We start from the raw sequence: 21,692 nt of genomic DNA on the forward strand, positions 1-21,692 counted from the left end.
TGATTTACTTTGTGACCGGTTAACAAAACAAGTTTATCAGGTTAATTGATGAACTTGGACGAGCATATGTTCAAATGCATTTATCCTTTTGATGTCTTAAAGTTTGAGAAGATTTTGCTTCAACTTGTTTTTGCAGCTTGGTATAAAGAAATGGTCTTTGAAGTGAGGAGGAAGTTTTGAAAGGAAGGTGGAGGAGGAGTTTTGATATTTACAGTATGTTTACACTAGATCAAACTCCTGTATTTAAAAAAAATTGCATTTCTCATTAGATGACTCCTTTAAAGCCAATGGTGATTCATCTGGGTGTCAATAGCACAAAGATTCCCTGTGGGGTGATACAGACTGGCTTTTGTGTGCATCGTGACTCTGCAGTTCTCTCCATGTCATCCTCTGTCATGGGCTTCAGCAGCCCTCCTAGAGATATGAGAAAACTAGGCCAGGATGACTTGATGTCAGCCTCTCCTCTGGTTAAATGGCTCAGAAGTAGTGGGCACATGCTACCATGGCAACCAGAGAGCGCATGGGAGCATCTTGCAAGCAGGGTTGTGTTTGCCTGTGTGTGTGTGTGTGTGTGTGTGTGTGTGTGTGTGTGTGTGTGTGTGTGTGTGTGTGTGTGTGTGTGTGTGTGTGTGTGTGTGTGTGTGTGTGTGTGTGTGTGTGTGTGTGTGTGTGTGTGTGTGTGTGTGTGTGTGTGTGTGTGTGTGTGTGTGTGTGTGTGTGTGTGTGTCTGCTTTTGTTGGCTTGTGTGCGTATGTCAGGAAGACACAGTGAGTTGCAGGTAGAATACTTTAACTTTTGTTCTTTTAAAACAGGAGTGTAAAAACTATTTTCAGTTCCTCTCATGCAAGTTGAGACTGGCTTTTCCTGTGGATTGGTTTTTCTTCCATGACAAACTGATTTTAATGAGGGTTTTTTGTAATGCCCATTTACCAGGTGCTGTTTGAAAAGTCACATTAATAAAACATTTATTATTATCCAGAGAGATTGAGGACAACAGCCTCACAGTTGCCCTTCACAAATACAGCAATTATATAGCAATTTACTAGAATGAAACTAGCATCACAATACACCATGTCATGTTGTCCTTGTGTAGTTCAGATAATTATTGTGAATACATTTTCAGTGCGTCATCTGATATTTAATGGTAATTTAGAAAAATGTGCATCATCTGGAAAGAACAGATATAGTGGTAGGGGTTGAGGTTTGACTAGTATGAGACTAGGTTTCATAGACCAGATTGGTTGTAATTGTAATATAAAGTGATCTTTTTACAATTGGTCTGTAGTTACGCCTTCAAATGGATTTGACAAGATGGTTACTAATGTGTTTTGGGAAAGTCTGGCCTGATTTTCTTCTCATACAGTGTGTAATGCAGTGCCCATCAGCAACCTGGATGAAATTACATGTATAAAAATACAGAGGAAAGGGGGCAGCACTGTTCTACTTGCACATTGCTGACTGTACATTTCTTTTTGGGCAGCTGGAGGAAGATGAGTCCCTCAGGAGAGGGCAGGGTAAGAGTTCACATGAGAATCTGGAAACCCAGTGGACCGACACCAGTAAGGTAGCCCTGTCCATTAGGCCTGCCGTAGTTTTCATGGCAACAGCAGTGCGACACACTGTAGTGTGTTATGTTTGGCTTCCTCACCATTTTGCGTTGATGTTAGAAGTGTTGCTTTGTATTCGTAGCTCATAGGGATGTAACGATTTAACATGAGCCGGTTGAAAATCGATTATAATAATGTGACGATTCAAGTTGGTTGAGATGTTAAATGAATCGCAATATATGTTTTGAACAGCAGGGGGTGGTGTGTTTACTGCAAACTTGGTAAATGTGGATATGCTGATATTTCGTGTTGGATTTGGAATTTGTTTGAAAATTCCAATTTTATTTTACAAAGAAATGTGCAGAATTTGAGAAATAATTAAGGGGCAGTTGTTCATTTCTAATTTGTCTCAACTCATTTTGTAAAAAATATTGAAAAAATCGTATCGTGAGATCAGATTCGTGAATCGCATCGCTACATCCCTAGTAGCTCATAGTCCACAAACTGCTGCATGCAACCTCAAATATCTCTGGAAGTGTTTGAGTAAAACTGTTGTTTGAGTTGCAGTCAGCACTTATGTGAGTGATTTGTGTGTGTGCAGCAATGTCACTTATGCTGTAGTTGAAGGAATGTTTTTTTTTCACTTTAAAGATGAGGTGTGTGATTTTGTGTAGAATTGCAATCTTTATTGGAGTCTAGTTGGTTAGAAAGTGGCTGAAACGTCATTATTTGCTGGTTTTACACACTTCACCTTTAACATGGAGCTTATGTGCCGTGCTTACATTAGGACTACAGCAGACAATACTTTTATCGGAAACATGTTTTAGTGTTTAAAGGGTTTAGTTCTGTTTAAAGGGGTCATATGGCGCAAATACGTGTTTTTTGTGTCTTTGGTGTGTTAGAAGTTGCCCATGCATGTATTATACATGTAAAATTGCAAAAATTAAAAGTGTCGGAACAAAAGATGCATTCTATCTAAAAGCGAATGCTCACCCAGACCTGCCTGAAACGACTCGTGTAACCACACCCCCACAAATCTACATCAGTTCGTGGTATGAGTCCACCCAAATGTATATGCAAATAAGGTGGGCGTACCTGTCAGTACAATTGCTTTGGAACCTGATGTGAGGCGTTACATTTCCGTCACATGCTTCAGTGTTTCCCACAGAATTTTGTGAGACTATGGGGGATAAACATATTTTCCTCTAGGGGGGTCCGGGGGCATGCTCCCCCGTAAGAAAATTTAGCATATTTTAAAGGTAGATGCTGCAATCTGGTGCATTTTAAGAGCAAAATTAAGTGACTCAATCTATAAGAATACAATAGCTATAGTAGTAATTTAATCATTAGCACCATAGATATAAATGGGGATAACACATGGTAAAATGAGAGTTCACAAACAAAAAAAGTCAAAAACATGTAGAGCATGAGCCATCAAAAAATGAAGCAAAAAAGTGTTTAACAGTTGAACTAATTTATATATTACCATATATTAAAACGCAGGCCGGTCATCAGGCCATTTTCACAGTGCCATTGTCCCACTCCCCCGCATGGCAGTAGGCCTATCACTTTACTATCCGGACCAGAGCATTCATACATTATTATGATGCGGCGACTGTTTAGAGTTAACCCGTAAGAAAAGCGCACACTCTCTCAGCACAACAGAGTAATGTTAAGTTTGTGATTTATTATGTTTTCAACTTTATACGCGTGTTGCGCAGACCTAACACGAGAGCAATTAATGACAGACACTTTCTCCTGCGGCACACGCCTATCAGACTGAGCAGCGCTGCTTGATGTCCGACAAACCAGATATATTGACAAGTTTTGGACACGGTGACACACAGGGCAGTATGTAATCGTGTGTGGCGCGCCCCCGTATAATTTATTTTTCTTATGGCGACAGTCGAAGCTAAAGGAGGAATTTAAGCAGACTCATGCCCATCATGCATTCAAATCATTAAAATTGGTGGTTGGCAATCAAACTACGTTCTGTGCCTGAGCAACAAACAAATATACTCAAAACATTTTTCTAACCTAATAAAGAAACGGAACGAAATATAACTTTTTAACTGTTTGTTTATTCTAAACTATTTTAACAGTTTAAACAGTGTCATTCACATCATTAATTCAAATTCGTGCTCCAGCACATTTGGCTATCAAACTATGCGTTCTGCACGTGAGCCACAAGCAAAAAAAATACTCCAAACATTTTTCTAAATTACCTTAATATCGAAATGAAACGAAACCTGAATAATTTGCCATTAAAAACAAAACGGAACTATTTTGGCGATTTGGAAAAGGTTAAACGAAGTGCTTTTGGCGCTAAATAAGGACGGATATTAGAGATATAGCGGCAAAAGATAATCATTATAAATGTCATGGGTGCGCGTGCTGCGTACAGCTCCATTGTGTAGACGCGCTGCTCATTTTAAACGACTGATTAAAAATCTGTTTGCTCTGTCTTACACTGATAAAATCATGTTTGTACTGTTGATAACTGCAGTGAATACTGAAACATTAGATTTTACTTCCCTCAAACGATGTTGTAACAAAATAGTCTATGGCGGGCCGCCATAGTCTCGTCAATGAATGGGAAACACTGCGCTTGCTGTATTCGACCAATCACTACGCACTGGTTAACTGGCCAATCATAGCACACCTCGCTTTTCAGAGAGGCGGGGCAAAGAGGAGATACAAACATGCACGGATGTGGAAAATATAGCGTTTTTGAACCTTAAATCGTGTAAACACATTGTATTACATCTATAACAAACGATAATATTCGTTTTAGCCGTGTCATAGGACCCCTTTAAGTACTTGAATAAAATCAAGTATCTACATAATACATATTACTTTTTAAATTTTAAGTAATCTGATTACTCTACAAACCCGATTCCAAAAAAGTTGGGACACTGTACAAATTGTGAATAAAAAAGGAATGCAATAATTTTCGAATCTCATAAACTTATATTTTATTCACAATAGAATATAGATAACATATCAAATGTTGAAAGTGAGACATTTTGAAATGTAATGCCAAATATTGGCTCATTTTAGATTTCATGAGAGCTACACATTCCAAAAAAGTTGGGAAAGGTAGCAATAAGAGGCCGGAAAAGTTAAATGTACATATAAGGAACAGCTGGAGGACCAATTTGCAACTTATTAGGTCAATTGGTAACATGATTGGGTATAAAAAGAGAGTGGCAGTGGCTCTCAGAGTGGCAGTGTCTCTCAGAAGTCAAGATGGGCAGAAGATCACCAATTCCCCCAATGCTGCGTCGAAAAATAGTGGAGCAATATCAGAAAGGAGTTTCTCAGAGAAAAATTGCAAAGAGTTTGAAGTTATCATCATCTACAGTGCATAATATCATCCAAAGATTCAGAGAATCTGGAACAATCTCTGTGCGTAAGGGTCAAGGCCGGAAAAACATACTAGATGCCCGTGATCTTCGGGCCCTTAGACGGCACTGCATCACATACAGGAATGCTACTGTAATGGAAATCACAACATGGGCTCAGGAATACTTCCAGAAAACATTGTCGGTGAACACAATCCACCGTGCCATTCGCCGTTGCCGGCTAAAACTCTATAGGTCAAAAAAGAAGCCATATCTAAACATGATCCAGAAGCGCAGGCGTTTTCTCTGGGCCAAGGCTCATTTAAAATGGACTGTGGCAAAGTGGAAAACTGTTCTGTGGTCAGACGAATCAAAATTTGAAGTTCTTTTTGGAAAACTGGGACGCCATGTCATCCGGACTAAAGAGGACAAGGACAACCCAAGTTGTTATCAGCGCTCAGTTCAGAAGCCTGCATCTCTGATGGTATGGGGTTGCATGAGTAAGTGTGGCATGGGCAGCTTACACATCTGGAAAGGCACCATCAATGCTGAAAGGTATATCCAAGTTCTAGAACAACATATGCTCCCATCCAGACGTCGTCTCTTTCAGGGAAGACCTTGCATTTTCCAACATGACAATGCCAGACCACATACTGCATCAATCACAACATCATGGCTGCGTAGAAGAAGGATCCGGGTACTGAAATGGCCAGCCTGCAGTCCAGATCTTTCACCCATAGAAAACATATGGCGCATCATAAAGAGGAAGATGCGACAAAGAAGACCAAAGACAGTCGAGCAACTAGAAGCCTGTATTAGACAAGAATGGGACAACATTCCTATTCCTAAACTTGAGCAACTTGTCTCCTCAGTCCCCAGACGTTTGCAGACTGTTATAAAAAGAAGAGGGGATGCCACACAGTGGTAAACATGGCCTTGTCCCAACTTTTTTGAGATGTGTTGATGACATGAAATTTAAAATCAACTTATTTTTCCCTTAAAATGATACATTCTCTCAGTTTAAACATTTGATATGTCATCTATGTTGTATTCTGAATAAAATATTGAAATTTGAAACTTCCACATCATTGCATTCTGTTTTTATTCACAATTTGTACAGTGTCCCAACTTTTTTGGAATCGGGTTTGTACTTATGGAGCCTAAAAACAAAAAGTAATCGCTTTACTATTATTTGTTTGTTTATATACTGTAAATTTGTTTCTTGTTTTTTTTCATTCATTCAAAGTTGAGTTGAAATTGTTGTCTGTGTGTAGACTTAAGTTGAAAAATATTTTTTTACTAATTAGAGCATTAGAGCTTAATCATGTGTTTGTGTATCAATGTTTGTTTGTTTTTCCTGCATAACCTTGTTTTTTTTCTGTTCATTTGGGGTGATTAATCCATCAAATACGAATAATAGAATCAACAAGAGAAACAAACAAGCCATACTGTCCTTTATTTTGTTTGCATATTGTGTGAGAGAGAGAATTGGTTTTGAAAGATATTTGGCAACTCTTTCATGACTGAAATTTGAAATCTGCATGCAGTATGGTTTCCTAGTCCAAGATGAAGGTTTTAAAGGCATGGTGTGTAGAGCATGAGTGATGCTTTCTGGACTTGAACCTAGGGCTGTCACGATTATTAAATAATCGTCTCACTGGGATTGTTTGACCTCATCGCCATGGTTTCATATCATCGCAATTATTGCACATCTCTATACACTAGGGGGAGCTGTAGTGCATCTGCATATTGCATATTTTATTGTATATATTGTAACTAAAGCATGATGGTAATACTTGTAAAATGTACCACCACAACACAATCACTTTAAAAAACTCATATACCATAAAAATAACCTGCAGTACAATTTAATATTATTTCAGTGTGAAAACCAGTCTACCAAAATCTCATTAACATAGAAGTAAACTTTTATTGTAGTCTTGCAAGTGAGAAAAAAACAGACTAGAAGCTTTTCTATGACTGATAGCATTTTAATGGTGGCTTCAATTCACTCCTGATCAATTTACTTAATTTACAAGTATTTGGCGGTTGTATTATTGACAGGTAAAAGCCTAAACCTCAAGTATGATGACCCAATTTTTTCCTATGTATTTCCAAGAAAAAGAACATAGTCTTTATAATCAGAACAATATGGTTGTTTAAAGCTGAATAAAAAATGTATGATAATTAAAAGTCAAAGCTATAAAACAGACAATTATTCGTCATAATCTCAATGATTTATTAGACAATTAATCGTCAGCCAAATTTCATAATCGTGACAGCCCTACTTGAACCATTGATCTTTGTGATAAATGTTGACATGTGCACATATTTGCTGTTGAGTATCATAAAATAAATAGTTAACATGATTTGATGTGACGTTTGTCACTGTCATATTTACAGCCACCTGGGTTTGTTTTCAGGATGAACTTTCTGATGCCACTAGGGGAGATTCCAAATCCGCCACTCCTATGTCCACAGCAGCATCAGATGTTGCCATGGCATCAGTGGACACGCCCCGGACAGATGAGGCAGAGGGGTTGAACAGAAACCTGGATTCCAGCAGTGCTAAGCCAGACAGCAGTAAGAATATCAGGGTACAGGATGCAGTGGCAACAGAGACGCCATCTACAGGTCAGTCCTGCTGTCAAAGTATATATTTTGTTTAAATTGTTTTGCATGTAATGGACCAATTAAATGGCTCTCTGGAATACTTGATTCTGATTGGTCACTCACAAAAGTTTTCCCAGAGAACACAGACTGATAAAATGTATACAGTGCCTTGCAAAAGTATTCACCCCCCTTCATTTTATTCACATTTTGTTATGTTGCTACTTAAAAATATATATATTAATCTACACTCCATGCACAATAATGACAAAACAAAAAACAGATTTGTGACATCTTCGCAAATGTATTAAAAATTTAAAACTGAAATAAGTACATTGCATAATTATTCATACCCTTTTCTGGGACACTTGCAATTTAGCTCAGAAGCATTAGTTATGCTGCCAGTAGAGCTCTGAGACGGTATTGTATCAAGACAGATCTAGGGAAGACTTCTGAAAAAAATCTGCTGTATTGAAGGTTCACAGAAGCATGTAGCCTCCATTAATACTTAAAGGGGTCATATGACACGGCTAAAACGAATATTATTGTTTGTTTTAGATGTAATGCAATGTGTATACACGATTTACGGTTCAAAAACGCTGTATTTTCCACATACCGTGCATGTTTGTATCTCCTCTTTGCCCCGCCTCTCTGAAAAGCGAGGTGTGCTATGATTGGCCAGTTAACCAGTGTGTAGTGATTGGTCGAATACTGCAAGCGTGAGAGGGAAATGTAACGCCTCTTATCATATTTGGAACATCAGGTTCCAAAGCAATTGTACTGACAGGTACGCCCACCTTACTTGCGTATACATTTGGGCGGTCATGAGAAAACCAGGCACTGCTCAACCCCTGTACAATACCGTCTCAACAGTAAAGTGTGGTGGAAACTGCATCATGATGTTTGGGTTCAGCTGCAGGGACTGAGGCATTTGTCAGAGTAGAAGAAAAGCTGAACGGCACAAAATACAGAGATCATGATCATGAAAACCAAGCCCAGAACATTCAGAACCTCGGACAGGGCAGAAGGTTCATTCTCCAACATGACAATGATCCTAAGCACACAACTAAAACAATGGAAGTGTGGCTTATGGACAACTCCCTCTATATCCTTGAGTGGCCCAGCTAGTGCTTGGGCCTGAACCAAACTGAACATCTCTGTAGAAACCTGAAAATGTCTGTCTACTGATGATCTCCATCCAACCTGACAGAGTTTGAGAGGATCTGAGCAGAAGAATGGCAGAAAATTGCCAAATGCCGAGTTAAACGCGGGGTAACCGATTTCCGAATTACGCTTTAGACAACCGAGTCGGGCCGAGTACCAAAACAACCTTTTTTTTAAATAAATTTGCACAGTTGTAAGTCACACATCTGTTTTTTTGTTTTTGACATTATTGTGCAAGGAGTGTAGATTAATGTCAAAAAAATCATTTAAAAGTAGTTTAAGCTTTCCTGTGGCTCAGTGGTTAGAGCATGGTACTAGTGATGCCAAGGTCATGGGTTCGATCCCAGGGGATTGCACATAGTCAGAAACAGTCAGAAACTTGCCGCTATCACTGCTAATGCTTCTCAGGCGAGCTGCTTCTTCTTCGGATCTTGTCTTGGTTACACAAGCAACATGCGCGTGGACACTGACGCCTAGTGATCATTGCCTGTCGACGCGGACAACGACGTAGAAGTATAAATGAAAACCGACACGTAGGTTTTGGCGTAGAGGCTACGGTGTAGGTCCGATGCTCGAGTATAAATCCAGTTTAAGTCACTTTAGATAAAAGCAAAAGATATCTATAGTCACTTGAATCTGATTCTGCACTCTAATTTGTCAAAGTGACAAAGTCTAACATGTTGTGCTTGGTTTGTCAAATGTATTACCAAATAACTGATGCATGAATTTTCTGGCTCAGATCAAAGTGAGAACGGAGAACGATCAGAAGTGCAGGCGATCATAGAGTCCACACCAGAACTGGACATGGACCTGAGTGGATGCAAAGGGTCTAGGTACTTACTCCCTCCCTGATTCAATCACACCGAGTCACAAGCATTCATTCACATCTGTATCTCTCTCTCCAGCACTCCCACTAAAGGAATCGAGAACATGGCCTTTGACCGTAACACTGACTCTCTGTTTGAGGAGCTCTCCACGGCAGGAAATGATCTCATCGGGGATGTGGATGATGGTGCTGATTTGCTAGGTGAGTTTTCAATTACGCAGAATTCAAATGGGTAGTGATGTTTCCCGCTCTGATAGTGAACTACTGTTTAATTTTAAATTTAATTTCTGAATTTTAGATCCAGTCAATTCATAATGGAAATTACTCTTTGTACCTGCATGTTTGTGTTTATTTGACTGCTGTGTGTGTATAATTTTTTCTTTGAATGGATCTCTTCATGACTGTCTACTAACATTCATTGTCCAGTCCGTCTAATCATGCTGTTTTTCCTCCATGTGTGTCGTTCATGGCCTTTTCTTTTCCCCAGACGAGTTCTCTGGTGTGTATGTTTACACTGCTTTTCGTTTTATCCTCTCATATATTTTGTGTAACCATTATTCTTAATTTGTAGCTAGTGTTCCTTGTCTTGGTCATTCAGTAATCTTTTCTTTGTTTCTTTGTTTGCATGGCAATTTTAGACCTAAATGTTTTTGGTAAGCGTCATTTCTGTTTTCTTGACTGTTTTCTTTTAAGTATATTGTCTCAGGATTCGTGATTGTCTTCAGAGGTCTTTCCGAGTAGTTATACTGTATGTATTTGTGTTGTAATGCAGGTATGGGTCGTGAAGTTGAACACCTGATCCAGGAAAACACTCAGCTACTGGAGACAAAGTAAGATACGGTGCAGTATAACTAATATCTAATATCATGCAAGCTGAAAAGCTGGTTTACTTCATATGTTATGTTCTGCTGCCACCTACAGTTGTAAATGATCTAAAGCTACAGTAGGTTTTATGTGAAATCGTTGCTGATATGGCTGCCACAATTATTCAATAATCGTATGATCACAGTTATTTGATCAAACAATTATTACAGATAAGATAACCACAGTTATTATGCTCCTTTAGTAGACCCAAGGGTGATCTGTAGTATGTGCACCACCCCTACATCCACCATCCACTTGTTCTCATGTTCAGTGTCATTGGAGACCTATCAGTTTTGTATTTTTGTGTTGATCAAATTAAACAGACTTAACTGCATCTAGAGACAGATGACAACATTCACATTTTACAATTTTAGTTGGGTTGTTTAAGACTAACGTTTTTTTCTGTTGTGGTTACGTTGTAGTGATGGTTTACATTATTTACAGAATCTTCACATTTCTGAACAATATATTTATTTCATAAAATAAATTAATAATTAAAGGTGTTGATTGTATAATTCTTACATTGCAAGGAACAATTTATAAAGGATTAAATTAAATTGTCATAATTTGTGACAGTTGTTTAATAAATTAATTAAACCCAGAAATACAGATAATGACTTTGTATTACGATTCATTTACATGGAATAAACTTTTTTATTTCAATTTTATTTATTACTAAAAACATTGTGTAATATATAAACAACCAGTCAGTGATTAGGTTAATTAAAATAAACCTTTAAAATGTGCATCTTTCATTTTGTTTATTAAACGTAACTACTAGTTATTAAACATAACAAACTAGTAATTATTTTATTTCCTCTTAGTTATGACTGAAAGTGATTCTGATTTATTAACTGATTCAGTGGACTCAAAGTAGACTCATACACCGTGATAACGGAATGGAGGTTAAGGCACGAATTCAGATAAAATGTATAAAAATGTCTTTTGCTGTGATGCTGTAGATTTAGTGGTGCAGGAAACACTTCCGTATGTGCTTTGCAAACACACAAGATATGATAAATAAATGCTACAAAAAATATAAATACTAATGCATCATTTTGTTTGTCGCAGAAATGCCCTGAATGTGGTGAAGAATGATTTAATTGCACGTGTTGATGAGCTGGTGTGTGAGAAAGACGTTGTTCAGGGAGAGCTGGAGGTCCTGAAACAGGCCAAAGACAAACTAGAAGAGAGGAACAAGGAGCTGGAGGAGGAGATCAAAAAGTTAGTTAGTCGTGATTTTAGCCCAGAAGAAGTCAGTTCTTTATGCCTCTTTCTATGAATGTGGAAAAACGTATGTGATTTATTTCATTCTCTCAGAGTCCGGGCAGAGGTGGAGGAGGCCAAACAGAAGGCCAAAGGGGAAGATGATGTAAGTGCTGCTCTTTGCATAAATAAGAATCTGCATGGGTGCTGTGTGAAAAGGGGGGCTGGAAATGTTTGGGCATCTTGGGATTCGATTAGATTGCAGTTGAGAGATCAGACTGTCATTGCCTTTTCACATTCCTTAATGATGTGGAACGCTGATTGGTTATTTCTTTCAAATGTCGCTCAGTCTTTTTGCCCTTGACTTATGTTTTCCGTGAACATACAACACACCAGATGTAGTTTTTGTTTTATTAAATGTTCTGTAATGCCTCCCTTTAGAGTGATGTGCCCACAGCCCAGAGGAAGCGCTTCACACGGGTGGAAATGGCCCGTGTGCTCATGGAGAGGAACCAGTATAAAGAGAGACTGATGGAGCTGCAGGAGGCTGTCAGATGGACTGAGATGATACGGTCAGTCTCATTTCAAACTTCCATACAAAAATATACATCCAGCGTGACACTGACATGTGTTTTTTCTCATATAGAGCTTCACGGGAGAATCCAGCCTTGACGGAGAAGAAAAAGTCCAGTATCTGGCAGTTGTAAGCCCCCCTTAGTTTTCTTATAAAAAACTGTGTTATAATGGTTTGGGGTTTGGCGTTCAAACAATGTTTTCCCCCTTCTCATTTTATGTTCCCCTTTTATTTGTTTTTCTTCTAGGATGTAGGTAATCTTTGAAATGCTAGTAAATCTTGCATTTGGTTTGATCCTTAAATCCAAAGTTGTGGTTTTGGACATGGGAATGGTGTTTCTTTAGTTTTAACAGGGATATAATAGAAACATAAGATGAATTTACAGCCAAACTGTTACATTACATTAAACTTTACTAGAGGGTCTGAGGCTAAGCGTTCATTACACATCTTTTTAAAAGGATTTGGCACTTTAGTATCAGAAAGCGGCTGGTAGGGGGTTTATTCTGGTAGTTTGAAATGCCATTCCCAGGTCATGTCAGTCTACTTGTTTTTTTGAAGGGTCATTTTGGGTTTTGCATCTATTTTAAACCCATTCATTCTTCTTGTGTGTGCCCCTGTGTGTTCTCTGTAACCCTCTTCATGTTGTCCTGTGTGTTTGCAGGAGGTGTGTTGGGGCAGAAACGTTTGCTTAGGTTTTGAATCAAACAGACTAGTTGTATCTAATTTACGTTTGGATCTTTTAATGTTTGCAGAAAGCTTTGCATGGTTAGCGGCAAGGTGTGGTTTGATAAATGTTTTTAAAAGGTTTCAGGTCGCAGTTAGTTAACAGCTCTTTACTTACTTTTAGGGGTCTCATAATTTCAATATAATCATCAATATTGACAATAACCATGATTATTGATCGTGGTTATACTAGTAAATAATGTAAATAATACAGAGCCAGTATCTGGTTGACACCCCAACATAGTCGGTGGTGGTATTACACTTTAACATTTGCCTTAAGAGTCACAATGGTTACACTTGGAACTATATTATTATTTATTAATTCATAGATAATTGTGAATTCCATGGGAAAATCGGATATTGTGACAGCCTACTTACCTTATTATAGCAGTTTATGTAATTATGGTTAAGGCGGGATAACCGATTTCCGAATTACGCTTTAGACAACCGAGTCGGGCCGAGTACCAAAACAACCTTGTAGCCAATCAGCAGAAAGGTGCACAGTGCACAGGACGGACAATAGCCGAGCCGAGCACTGACGAAAGCGAAAGATGGGGGTAGGGGTGTGTTTGTTTTGGTGATTTGAACATCAACAATGGGTAAGAGAAATCGGACACCCCGCCTTTAAATTAACACTAACTATTATATAAAGATGGTATGTAATTTGTTTCACAGTAACATTGTATATCTTATTGCAGCTGTGGAAAAAATTAAGAGACCATTTCAAAATTATTTTCAGGGTTTCTGAATTTACTATTTATAGGTATGTGTTTAGGTAAAATGATCATTTACTAACAATATTTCTCCCAAATTGCAAATAAAATATTGTTTTTATTTGCATTTATTTGGGGAAACTAAAAACTGTAGAAAAAGGTCAAAATTACAGAAAAGATGCTCTGTAAACAAGTTCATATTCACTTTTAAGCAATTTTTTAATGTGATAACCTTGATTTTGATCACATTTTCATGTGTCTTGTCATGCTGTCAGTCTTTCACATTACTGTTGGATGACTTTGTAACTCCTATAAGGTCTGATTTTGTTGAAATTCAAGAGACACTAGACAGAAATGGCCACAATACATCTAGAAATTCTGATTAAATGAAAATTTGGAATGGTCTCTTAATTTTTCCTGTGGTTGCATATGTACTGTATTTTAGCTGGAAGTTTCATTTAAAATATTTATATTTTAATGCCGGTTTTAGATCATCGAGAAAAATAACGCATTACAAATGCAATATAAAGTTATGATATGAAATTAAATGAAATTAACACGTTGCAAAGCTCTGTGAGGGGCATGGTACATGTTTGGGAAAGTGACCCTGGAACCCCATAACGGTTAACCTTTAACTTCTAACACTGCTGATAGTGCTTGTGTCTGCGTATGAGTCTCTGTGTCGTCTCTCTCCCTCCCTCTCTCTGCCCATCCCTCAGTTTCAGCAGGCTCTTCAGCTCTTCCTCCAGCATGACTGCAAAAAAGCCGGACGCACCGGTTAACCTAAAGTACAACGCGCCCACCTCACATGTCGTTCCGTCGGTGAAAAAGAGAAGCAGTACACTTGCTCAGCTGCCTAGCGACAAATCCAAAGCCTTTGATTTCCTCAATGAGGAGTGAGTGTATTTCTACCCCATCTGTCATTTAGATATTTAATCCTTTAGCCTATTGTCTGTTTACTAGTTTTTGTTCTTTCTGTCCGTGTGATGTGCAGGGCTGAGGTTGAGCCGGTTGTGTCACGTAGGGAGCAGAAGAGAGCTCAGTACAGGCAGGTGAAGGCTCATGTGCAGAAGGAGGATGGCAGGATGCAGGCTTACGGATGGAGTTTACCTGCAAAACACAAGGTTACATTTCAGACACAAGAACTAACAAGAACATTTTTGTCCTACCCAGCTGTGACACATAACAAGATATTTTGATGTTCGCCTTTTAATTCGGTAAATGTCATTGGTCCAAGATCCCCTTTTATTTACTACTATTTTACTGTAGGTAAGGATAGAAAAATGTCACTGTAAGCTTATATTGCACCTGGTTAGGACACCGTGTTAAAATGTAAAGGTTACGATAAATAGCTTCCTCTTTATGCTTCTGGATTATATTTAAAGGGACAGTTTACCTTAAAAATACAAATTCTGTCATCATTCACTCACCCTCTTGTCATTTCAAACCTGTATGACTTTCTTTCTTCCAAAGAACACAAAAGAATATATTTTGAAAAAAGTTGGTAACCCAACAGCGCCAGCACCCATTCCCTTCTATTGTATAGACACAAAACCAATACAAGTGTGAATGGGTGCCAATTAACGACTTTCTTCAAGATATCTTCTTTTGTGTTCTGCGGAAGAAAGAAAGTCATACAGGTTTGAAATGACAAGAGGGTGAGTGCGTGATGACAACGTTTTCATATCGGGGTGAAATGGTTTAGCTTAAATGGTTTATAAAGTGTGGTCCATTGCTAAAGCAGCCATATTTTGTTTTAAAAGGTTGCCAATGGTGGACAAGCAGATAATAAGATCAAAAATCTGCCAGTGCCCGTCTACCTCCGACCTTTAGATGAAAAAGATGCTTCCATGAAGGTGAGAAAACTTCCGCTTCGATTCAGAGATCCTGCATTGTAGTGTTCTGACATCGGTCTTTGTCTGGTAGCTGTGGTGCGCTGCTGGAGTGAATCTGTCGGGCGGTAAGACACGCGACGGGGGTTCCATCGTGGGAGCGAGTGTGTTTTATAAAGACGTGTCTGGAGGAGAGAGCCACCCACTCAGTCCCAGACAGAAGAAAGGCTCTCAGAGCAGCCTAGACAGACTGGAGCAGGAGCTCAATGTAAGAAGCCTCAGTCCCGTGTGTGGCATAATGACTTTTAAGTTTCAATGTCATTGTTTAATATGTGATTTTAGAGATACATCCGTACTGGTAATGGTGTCACTATTGTTCAGCAATTATTTTACTGTACTGTACCTGAAAAGGCAGTGTACACTGCGTTCCAAATTATTATGCAAATTGGATTTAAGTGTCGTAAACATTTAATTTTATATTGTTCAATTAAACTTATGGATGGTATTGTGTCTCAGTGCTCTTTGGATCACTGAAATCAATCTCAGACACCTGTGATAAGTAGTTTGCCAGGTGAGCCCAATTAAAGGAAAACTACTTAAGAAGGACGTTCCACATTATTAAGCAGGCCACAGGTTTCAAGCAATATGGGAAAGAAAAAGGATCTGTCTGCTGCCGAAAAGCGTCAAATAGTGCAATGTCTTGGACAAGGTATGAAAACATTAGATATTTCACGAAAACTTAAGCGAGATCATCGTACTGTGAAGAGATTTGTGGCTGATTCAGAGCACAGAAGGGTTCGTGCAGATAAAGGCAGAATGAGGAAGGTTTCTTCCAGACAAATTCATCGGATTAAGAGAGCAGCTGCAAAAATGCCATTGCAAAGCAGCAAACAGGTATTTGAAGCTGCTGGTGCCTCGGGAGTCCCGAAAACCTCAAGGTGTAGGATCCTCCAGATGCTTGCAGTTGTGCATAAACCTACTATTCGGCCACCCCTAACCAATGCTCACAAGCAGAAACGGTTGCAGTGGGCCCACACATACATGAAGACTAATTTTCAAACAGTCTTGTTTACTGATGAGTGCCGTGCAACCCTGGATGGTCCAGATGGATGGAGTAGTGGATGGTTGGTGGATGGCCACCATGTCCCAACAAGGCTGCGACGTCAGCAAGGAGGTGGCGGAGTCATGTTTTGGGCTGGAATCATGGGGAGACAGCTGGTGGGCCCCTTTAGGGTCCCTGAAGGTGTGAAAATGAACTCTGCAAGGTATGTAGAGTTTCTGACTGAGCACTTTCTTCCATGGTACAAAAAGAAGAACCATGCCTTCCGTAGCAAAATCATCTTCATGCATGACAATGCACCATCTCATGCTGCAAAGAATACCTCTGTGTCATTGGCTGCTATGGGCATAAAAGGAGAGAAACTCATGGTGTGGCCACCATCCTCCCCTGACCTCAACCCTATTGAGAACCTTTGGAGCATCCTCAAGCGAAAGATCTATGATGGTGGGAGGCAGTTAGCATCAAAACAGCAGCTCTGGGAGGCTATTCTGACATCCTGCAAAGAAATTCAATCAGAAACTATCCAAAAACTCACAAGTTCAATGGATGCAAGAATTGTGAAGGTGATATCAAAGAAGGGGTCCTATGTTAACATGTAACTTGCCCTGTTAGGATGTTTTTGATTGAAATAGCTTTTGATTTCAGTAAATATGACCTCCTAATGCTGCAAATTCAACAAATGACCATTTTCAGTTTTTTACAACCTATGAAATGTTTTCAAACTCTGTTGTGCATAATAATTTGGAACAGTGCATTTTGAGTTTTTCATTTTTTAAATAAATACTGTTGTCAGTGGGAGGTTTGTTCAATAAAATTCCAAATGTACCCTAACTGTTGATTACTTGAAAATTATACTGACTGTCATTTGCATCGACAAATTAGGAAAACCAGAGAAAGATATCATTTGCATAATAATTTGGAACGCAGTGTAGTTAAATACACTTCCTGTGTCCAAAATCGCTTACGTCCATCATATTTAGTGCACGAAAATCAGTATGCAATCAGTACGTCTTTAATTCATTATGTACAATAACAGGATGCAATATAAAAGATGTATGGGTGCTAATATGCATTGGTGGTACTAATGCCATTAGACTTCCATTTTATACATGCGTTGTGTTTGAGATTCAGTATATGACATTAAGTGTGTGTTCAGGAGCAGGAAAAGGAACTCCGGCATCAGGATGAACTCTCCAGCTTGGTGTGGATCTGCACCACCACACACGCCACCTCTAAGGTCGTAGTCATCGACGCCAACCAGCCTGGAAACATTCTGGAGAACTTCTTCATCTGCAACTCTCACGTGCTTTGCATTGCCAGCGTGCCAGGTCAGAGATGTTGGAAAGATGCACTATAAAGTATAGATATTTGCAAAAACACCTTGGATCGTAACAGATTTTTTTTGTGTCTCAATACTAGGCGCTCGTGAGACAGACTACCCTGCTGGAGAGGAGGTGTCTGCAGACACTGAGGTCGGTCAGGGTGAAGGGGCTTCTAAAGTCAACTGTACAGCCAACAGTAGCTCCAATAGCTTTGATGGAGGTCTGGATGGCATCACTGTGGTGGGCTGCTCTGCAGAAGGTCCTGTGGCTATCCCTCAAACTGTCTGCACAAACTCAATAGGATCACCAGACTCAGGTAACACAACCTCTGTCCACATCTCCATCCCAACAACACTAATGTATATTATTATTGCAGTAGTGTTCACAATAATAGGTTTCTTATAGTTCATATCATGAATGTGTTTGCAAAGGATGGTGTAGCATAGAAGACCACAAGTCTCAAACTCATTTAATTTAATATCACATTTAACTCTGTGTTAGATTAACTGCACTACATGTTGACTTCAGACCCTTGTTTCACCTTAAATCTCTCTGGTGTATGCAGACACGGATTTAGGACACTGCAGACAAGATGCAGTGACAGCAGCAGAAGAAGCTCTGGAGGCCACAGAGAGCAGCAGCAACACACCTGCTGATGAGAGCCAGCCCGGGATCTACACAGAACATGTGTTTACTGACCCACTGGGGGTGCAGAGCAATAGAGACACACCGTCCAACTACACACAGAGGTCACTTGCTCCCGTCAATAAGATACTTTAGAGTAGCATTTCATGATCTGGGCCTGTATTCTTAAAGCTTCTAAGAAAGCTCTTAATTTAGCTTAAAAACTTCTACGTAGAAGTCTTAGTTTAAAAGCGATTAAGGACCAATCTGAGAGCAAGGAAAAGACAAAAACGCTGACCCCGTTGCTATGTATGACACAGTCTTTTAAAGACTGATTGGTTGGACAAAAAGAGGAAAAAAGAGCGCTTTTAAGTATAGGGTTGTTAGTTTGAAATTGCACATCATTTTTTCTGTTTTACTGTACTCGCGAACACACATGCACTATATATAAGTGAAAGTGACCTATTTGTCAGATATGGTGACCCATACCCGAAATGTGACCTCTGCATTTAACCCATCCAGAGAGTAGTGAACACACGCACAGCAAGTCATGAACACACGTACACCCGGAGCAGTGGGCAGCTATCACTTCAGCGTCCGGGGAGCAAGTAGGGGTAAGGTGCCTTGCTCAAGGGCACCTCAGTCGTTACCCGCCGGCTCTGAGAATCCAGCCGGCAACCTTCTGGTCACGAGTCTCTAAAACAAGTCGGACTAAAAACAATAAAAATAAAAAATCTGAAAAATTGTAAAAGTTTTATGGAAATTGTCATGCATTGCAACACATTCTTCTCACTTTTTGTGTGTCGTCCATTTTCTCTGCTGCTAAAGAAACTCTTAAGCCTCTTAAAAGTCCTCCTCGCAACTCCTAACAATTTTGGACTTTAAGAGCTCTTTTAAGGGTTAAGATGCTTTAATATTTTAGCTTTTTTATTTTATTTTTCATGAATACAGGCCCTTTCGTGTTTTATTTTGCTGCTGTCGTTCTGAAACTCCATGATTAAAATTTTTTGCCAAAAATCATTATTATTAGTCACCCTTTGCTTTAGGGATGCACCGAAACGAAAATTCTTGGCCGAAGCCGAACATTATGTGAAACACTTGGCCGAAGGCCGAATAATACCGAACATGTTTTTTTTGCATTTCTTCTATTTACAAACTGAATAGTCAGAATGTGCTTTTTATAATTTGTCTTGTTTTTCAATAAAATACAATACAACTTAATATAAAATTGAGCAAAACAAAGTAAATTCAAACAAAAAAATTGAGCCCTCTCCCTTCATGAATAGCCTATATTAATTAGGCCTATAACTGACTGCTAAAAGAATGTAATGTAAGTTACTCTGTACCCCTACAACAAAACAGTTCTTTAAAAACTGTCATTCCACATTAGGCCATAAAATAAAAATACGAATAAACTAAAACTGTTGGATTATTATAGGCTACATTGCAAAATGATTTGAGAAAAAAAAAACATCCAATGCAAGCAATTCTGACGTATGCTGACTGACAACCATTTCAGTTCACATCTCTCCTCCAAACTCCGCCCACAAAAGCTGACTGCCACTGTTCTCTCAGAAGGTGCACATAACATACTTTGACAAGTTGTTTAGAACAGGGAACTGTGTGCAAGCTACCACTGTATGATGTCAAAGGATGTCGCGAGCGGAGGGGCTACTGTCAGACAGCCCGCTTCCGTCTGAAGTAAAGTTACCGACCGGTAAAGACGCTTTCATTCGGAAATTTACTTCCGTGCGGCAAGTCCCATGCTGTGTCTTTCTCTGACACTTTAAAATGCTCCACACACACACTGCCAAAATGTTTCCGGCAGTAATAAAGCGCACACGTTTCTCTCTCTCTCTCTCTGCGCTGGTTGCTGCTTGATCGTATCACGAGATCGGATCACATATTCGGCCACTTCACATATAACTTGCGTTTTTTGCTATATTCGGCCGAACATTTTCGGTGGCCGAACATTCGGTGCATCCCTACTTTGTTTGTCGACAATATGTAATATTGTTAGAAGATGTTTGTGTGTTTAACATCATTGGTCCTGGTTGATGTAGGGAGAGTGATCTGGTGAAGGATGGCGTGACTTCAGTGCCTGATGAACAGGACCTCATGAGAGAGGAAGCCAGCAAGATGAGCAGCGTGCTCCCCACCATGTGGCTGGGGGCTCAGAATGGCTGGTGAGTGGCCTTTTAAATTCCTAGTCAATATTTTTCAATTCATCTGATTCAACTTTTTTGATTAAAACCGGACCACTTTTATGTATCCGACTGTGTCCGAGTTTTTTGGAGGATCTTTTGACAGAAATGCAATATAATATACTTAACTATGTCTTCAGAGGTGTATGAAGACCTTACATAATGAAGTGTTATGTTTTTATTTCCTTAGAATGAGCTATTTCTATCTACATACACCACGGGTCCCTTGCATGGAATTCACCATGTTGTTTTTACAGTAGCCCTAAACGGACAAATTGCTCTACAGAGCGTGTTTCGGAAATACATTATCTCCTTCGGCAAAGAAGTGAAAACGTGACGACATCTTAGTTCTGTGTCAGCCACTGTAGCGCTTCGAAAGAGAGGAGGGAGGGGTGGAGTGAGCAGTTGGTTGCAATTCTCAACCTCACCGCTAGATGCTGCTAACACTTTCCATTGCGCCTTTAAAGTCATGACCAGTGTTGGAAGAAAAATTTGCAACTGCAAATATATTTCCAAAAATACTTAATCATAGATATTGCTCTTGTCTAGAGTTAAACTTGCTTGAAAGCTGTAGTTATGGCTTTTATTTGATTTATTTTTTATAAAAATCCTTATCCACCTGAAGGGTCATGGAAAAGCCATGGAAATTCATTGGTCATGTAAGTGATTATGTATGATTCTTGTGCTATGTTGCAGTGTGTACGTGCACTCTTGTGTGGCACAGTGGAGGAAATGTCTTCACTCCATCAAGCTTAAGGATTCTGTTCTTGGGATTGTGTAAGTGCAAAAACAGCATTTTGCATATTTACACAATTTACTAAATGAATAAATTCCTTTTTCATGAATGCTTATCTCTGTTTTGTTTTCTCCTGCAAAGTCATGTGAAAGGACGTGTTCTCATAGCCTTGGCTGATGGCACGCTCGCCATCTTCCACAGAGGTGTTGGTAAGAGTAGTCTTCATTGTAAAACCAAGTAAAACCATTTACAATCAACATGAAATGCTTCGTGCTGCAAAACAAATGCAGGCCACACCATAATAGAAAGTGCTGTTATAATAACAGATATTTGTGATGTCACA

General features: G+C 39.2%; 1 protein-coding gene across 7 annotated transcripts in view; it reads left to right on the top strand.

Moving 5' to 3' along the window:
* Positions 1-21,692, top strand: part of spag9b (sperm associated antigen 9b) — a 58,113-nt gene that overhangs the window by 33,436 nt on the left and 2,985 nt on the right. For 2 of the 7 annotated variants that reach the window (XM_057357965.1, XM_057357968.1), the window contains 18 exons: positions 7,315-7,525; positions 9,405-9,498; positions 9,571-9,692; positions 10,264-10,321; positions 11,427-11,579; positions 11,676-11,727; positions 12,003-12,133; positions 12,208-12,264; positions 14,291-14,467; positions 14,566-14,695; positions 15,335-15,427; positions 15,498-15,671; positions 17,620-17,791; positions 17,883-18,101; positions 18,351-18,534; positions 20,473-20,595; positions 21,310-21,390; positions 21,491-21,558. In XM_057357965.1, coding sequence (XP_057213948.1) covers positions 7,315-7,525; positions 9,405-9,498; positions 9,571-9,692; positions 10,264-10,321; positions 11,427-11,579; positions 11,676-11,727; positions 12,003-12,133; positions 12,208-12,264; positions 14,291-14,467; positions 14,566-14,695; positions 15,335-15,427; positions 15,498-15,671; positions 17,620-17,791; positions 17,883-18,101; positions 18,351-18,534; positions 20,473-20,595; positions 21,310-21,390; positions 21,491-21,558 — 2,299 coding nt within the window. Of the gene's footprint in view, positions 1-1,480; positions 1,565-7,314; positions 7,526-9,404; positions 9,499-9,570; positions 9,693-10,129; positions 10,145-10,263; positions 10,322-11,426; positions 11,580-11,675; positions 11,728-12,002; positions 12,134-12,207; positions 12,266-14,288; positions 14,468-14,565; positions 14,696-15,334; positions 15,428-15,497; positions 15,672-17,619; positions 17,792-17,882; positions 18,102-18,350; positions 18,535-20,472; positions 20,596-21,309; positions 21,391-21,490; positions 21,559-21,692 lie in introns of all 7 variants that reach the window. The other 5 variants (XM_057357962.1, XM_057357966.1, XM_057357963.1 and 2 more) reach the window with 5 other exon arrangements.

The sequence above is a fragment of the Triplophysa rosa genome, linkage group LG18 (genome assembly GCF_024868665.1).
Source record: "Triplophysa rosa linkage group LG18, Trosa_1v2, whole genome shotgun sequence".
Lineage (NCBI taxonomy): Eukaryota > Metazoa > Chordata > Actinopteri > Cypriniformes > Nemacheilidae > Triplophysa > Triplophysa rosa.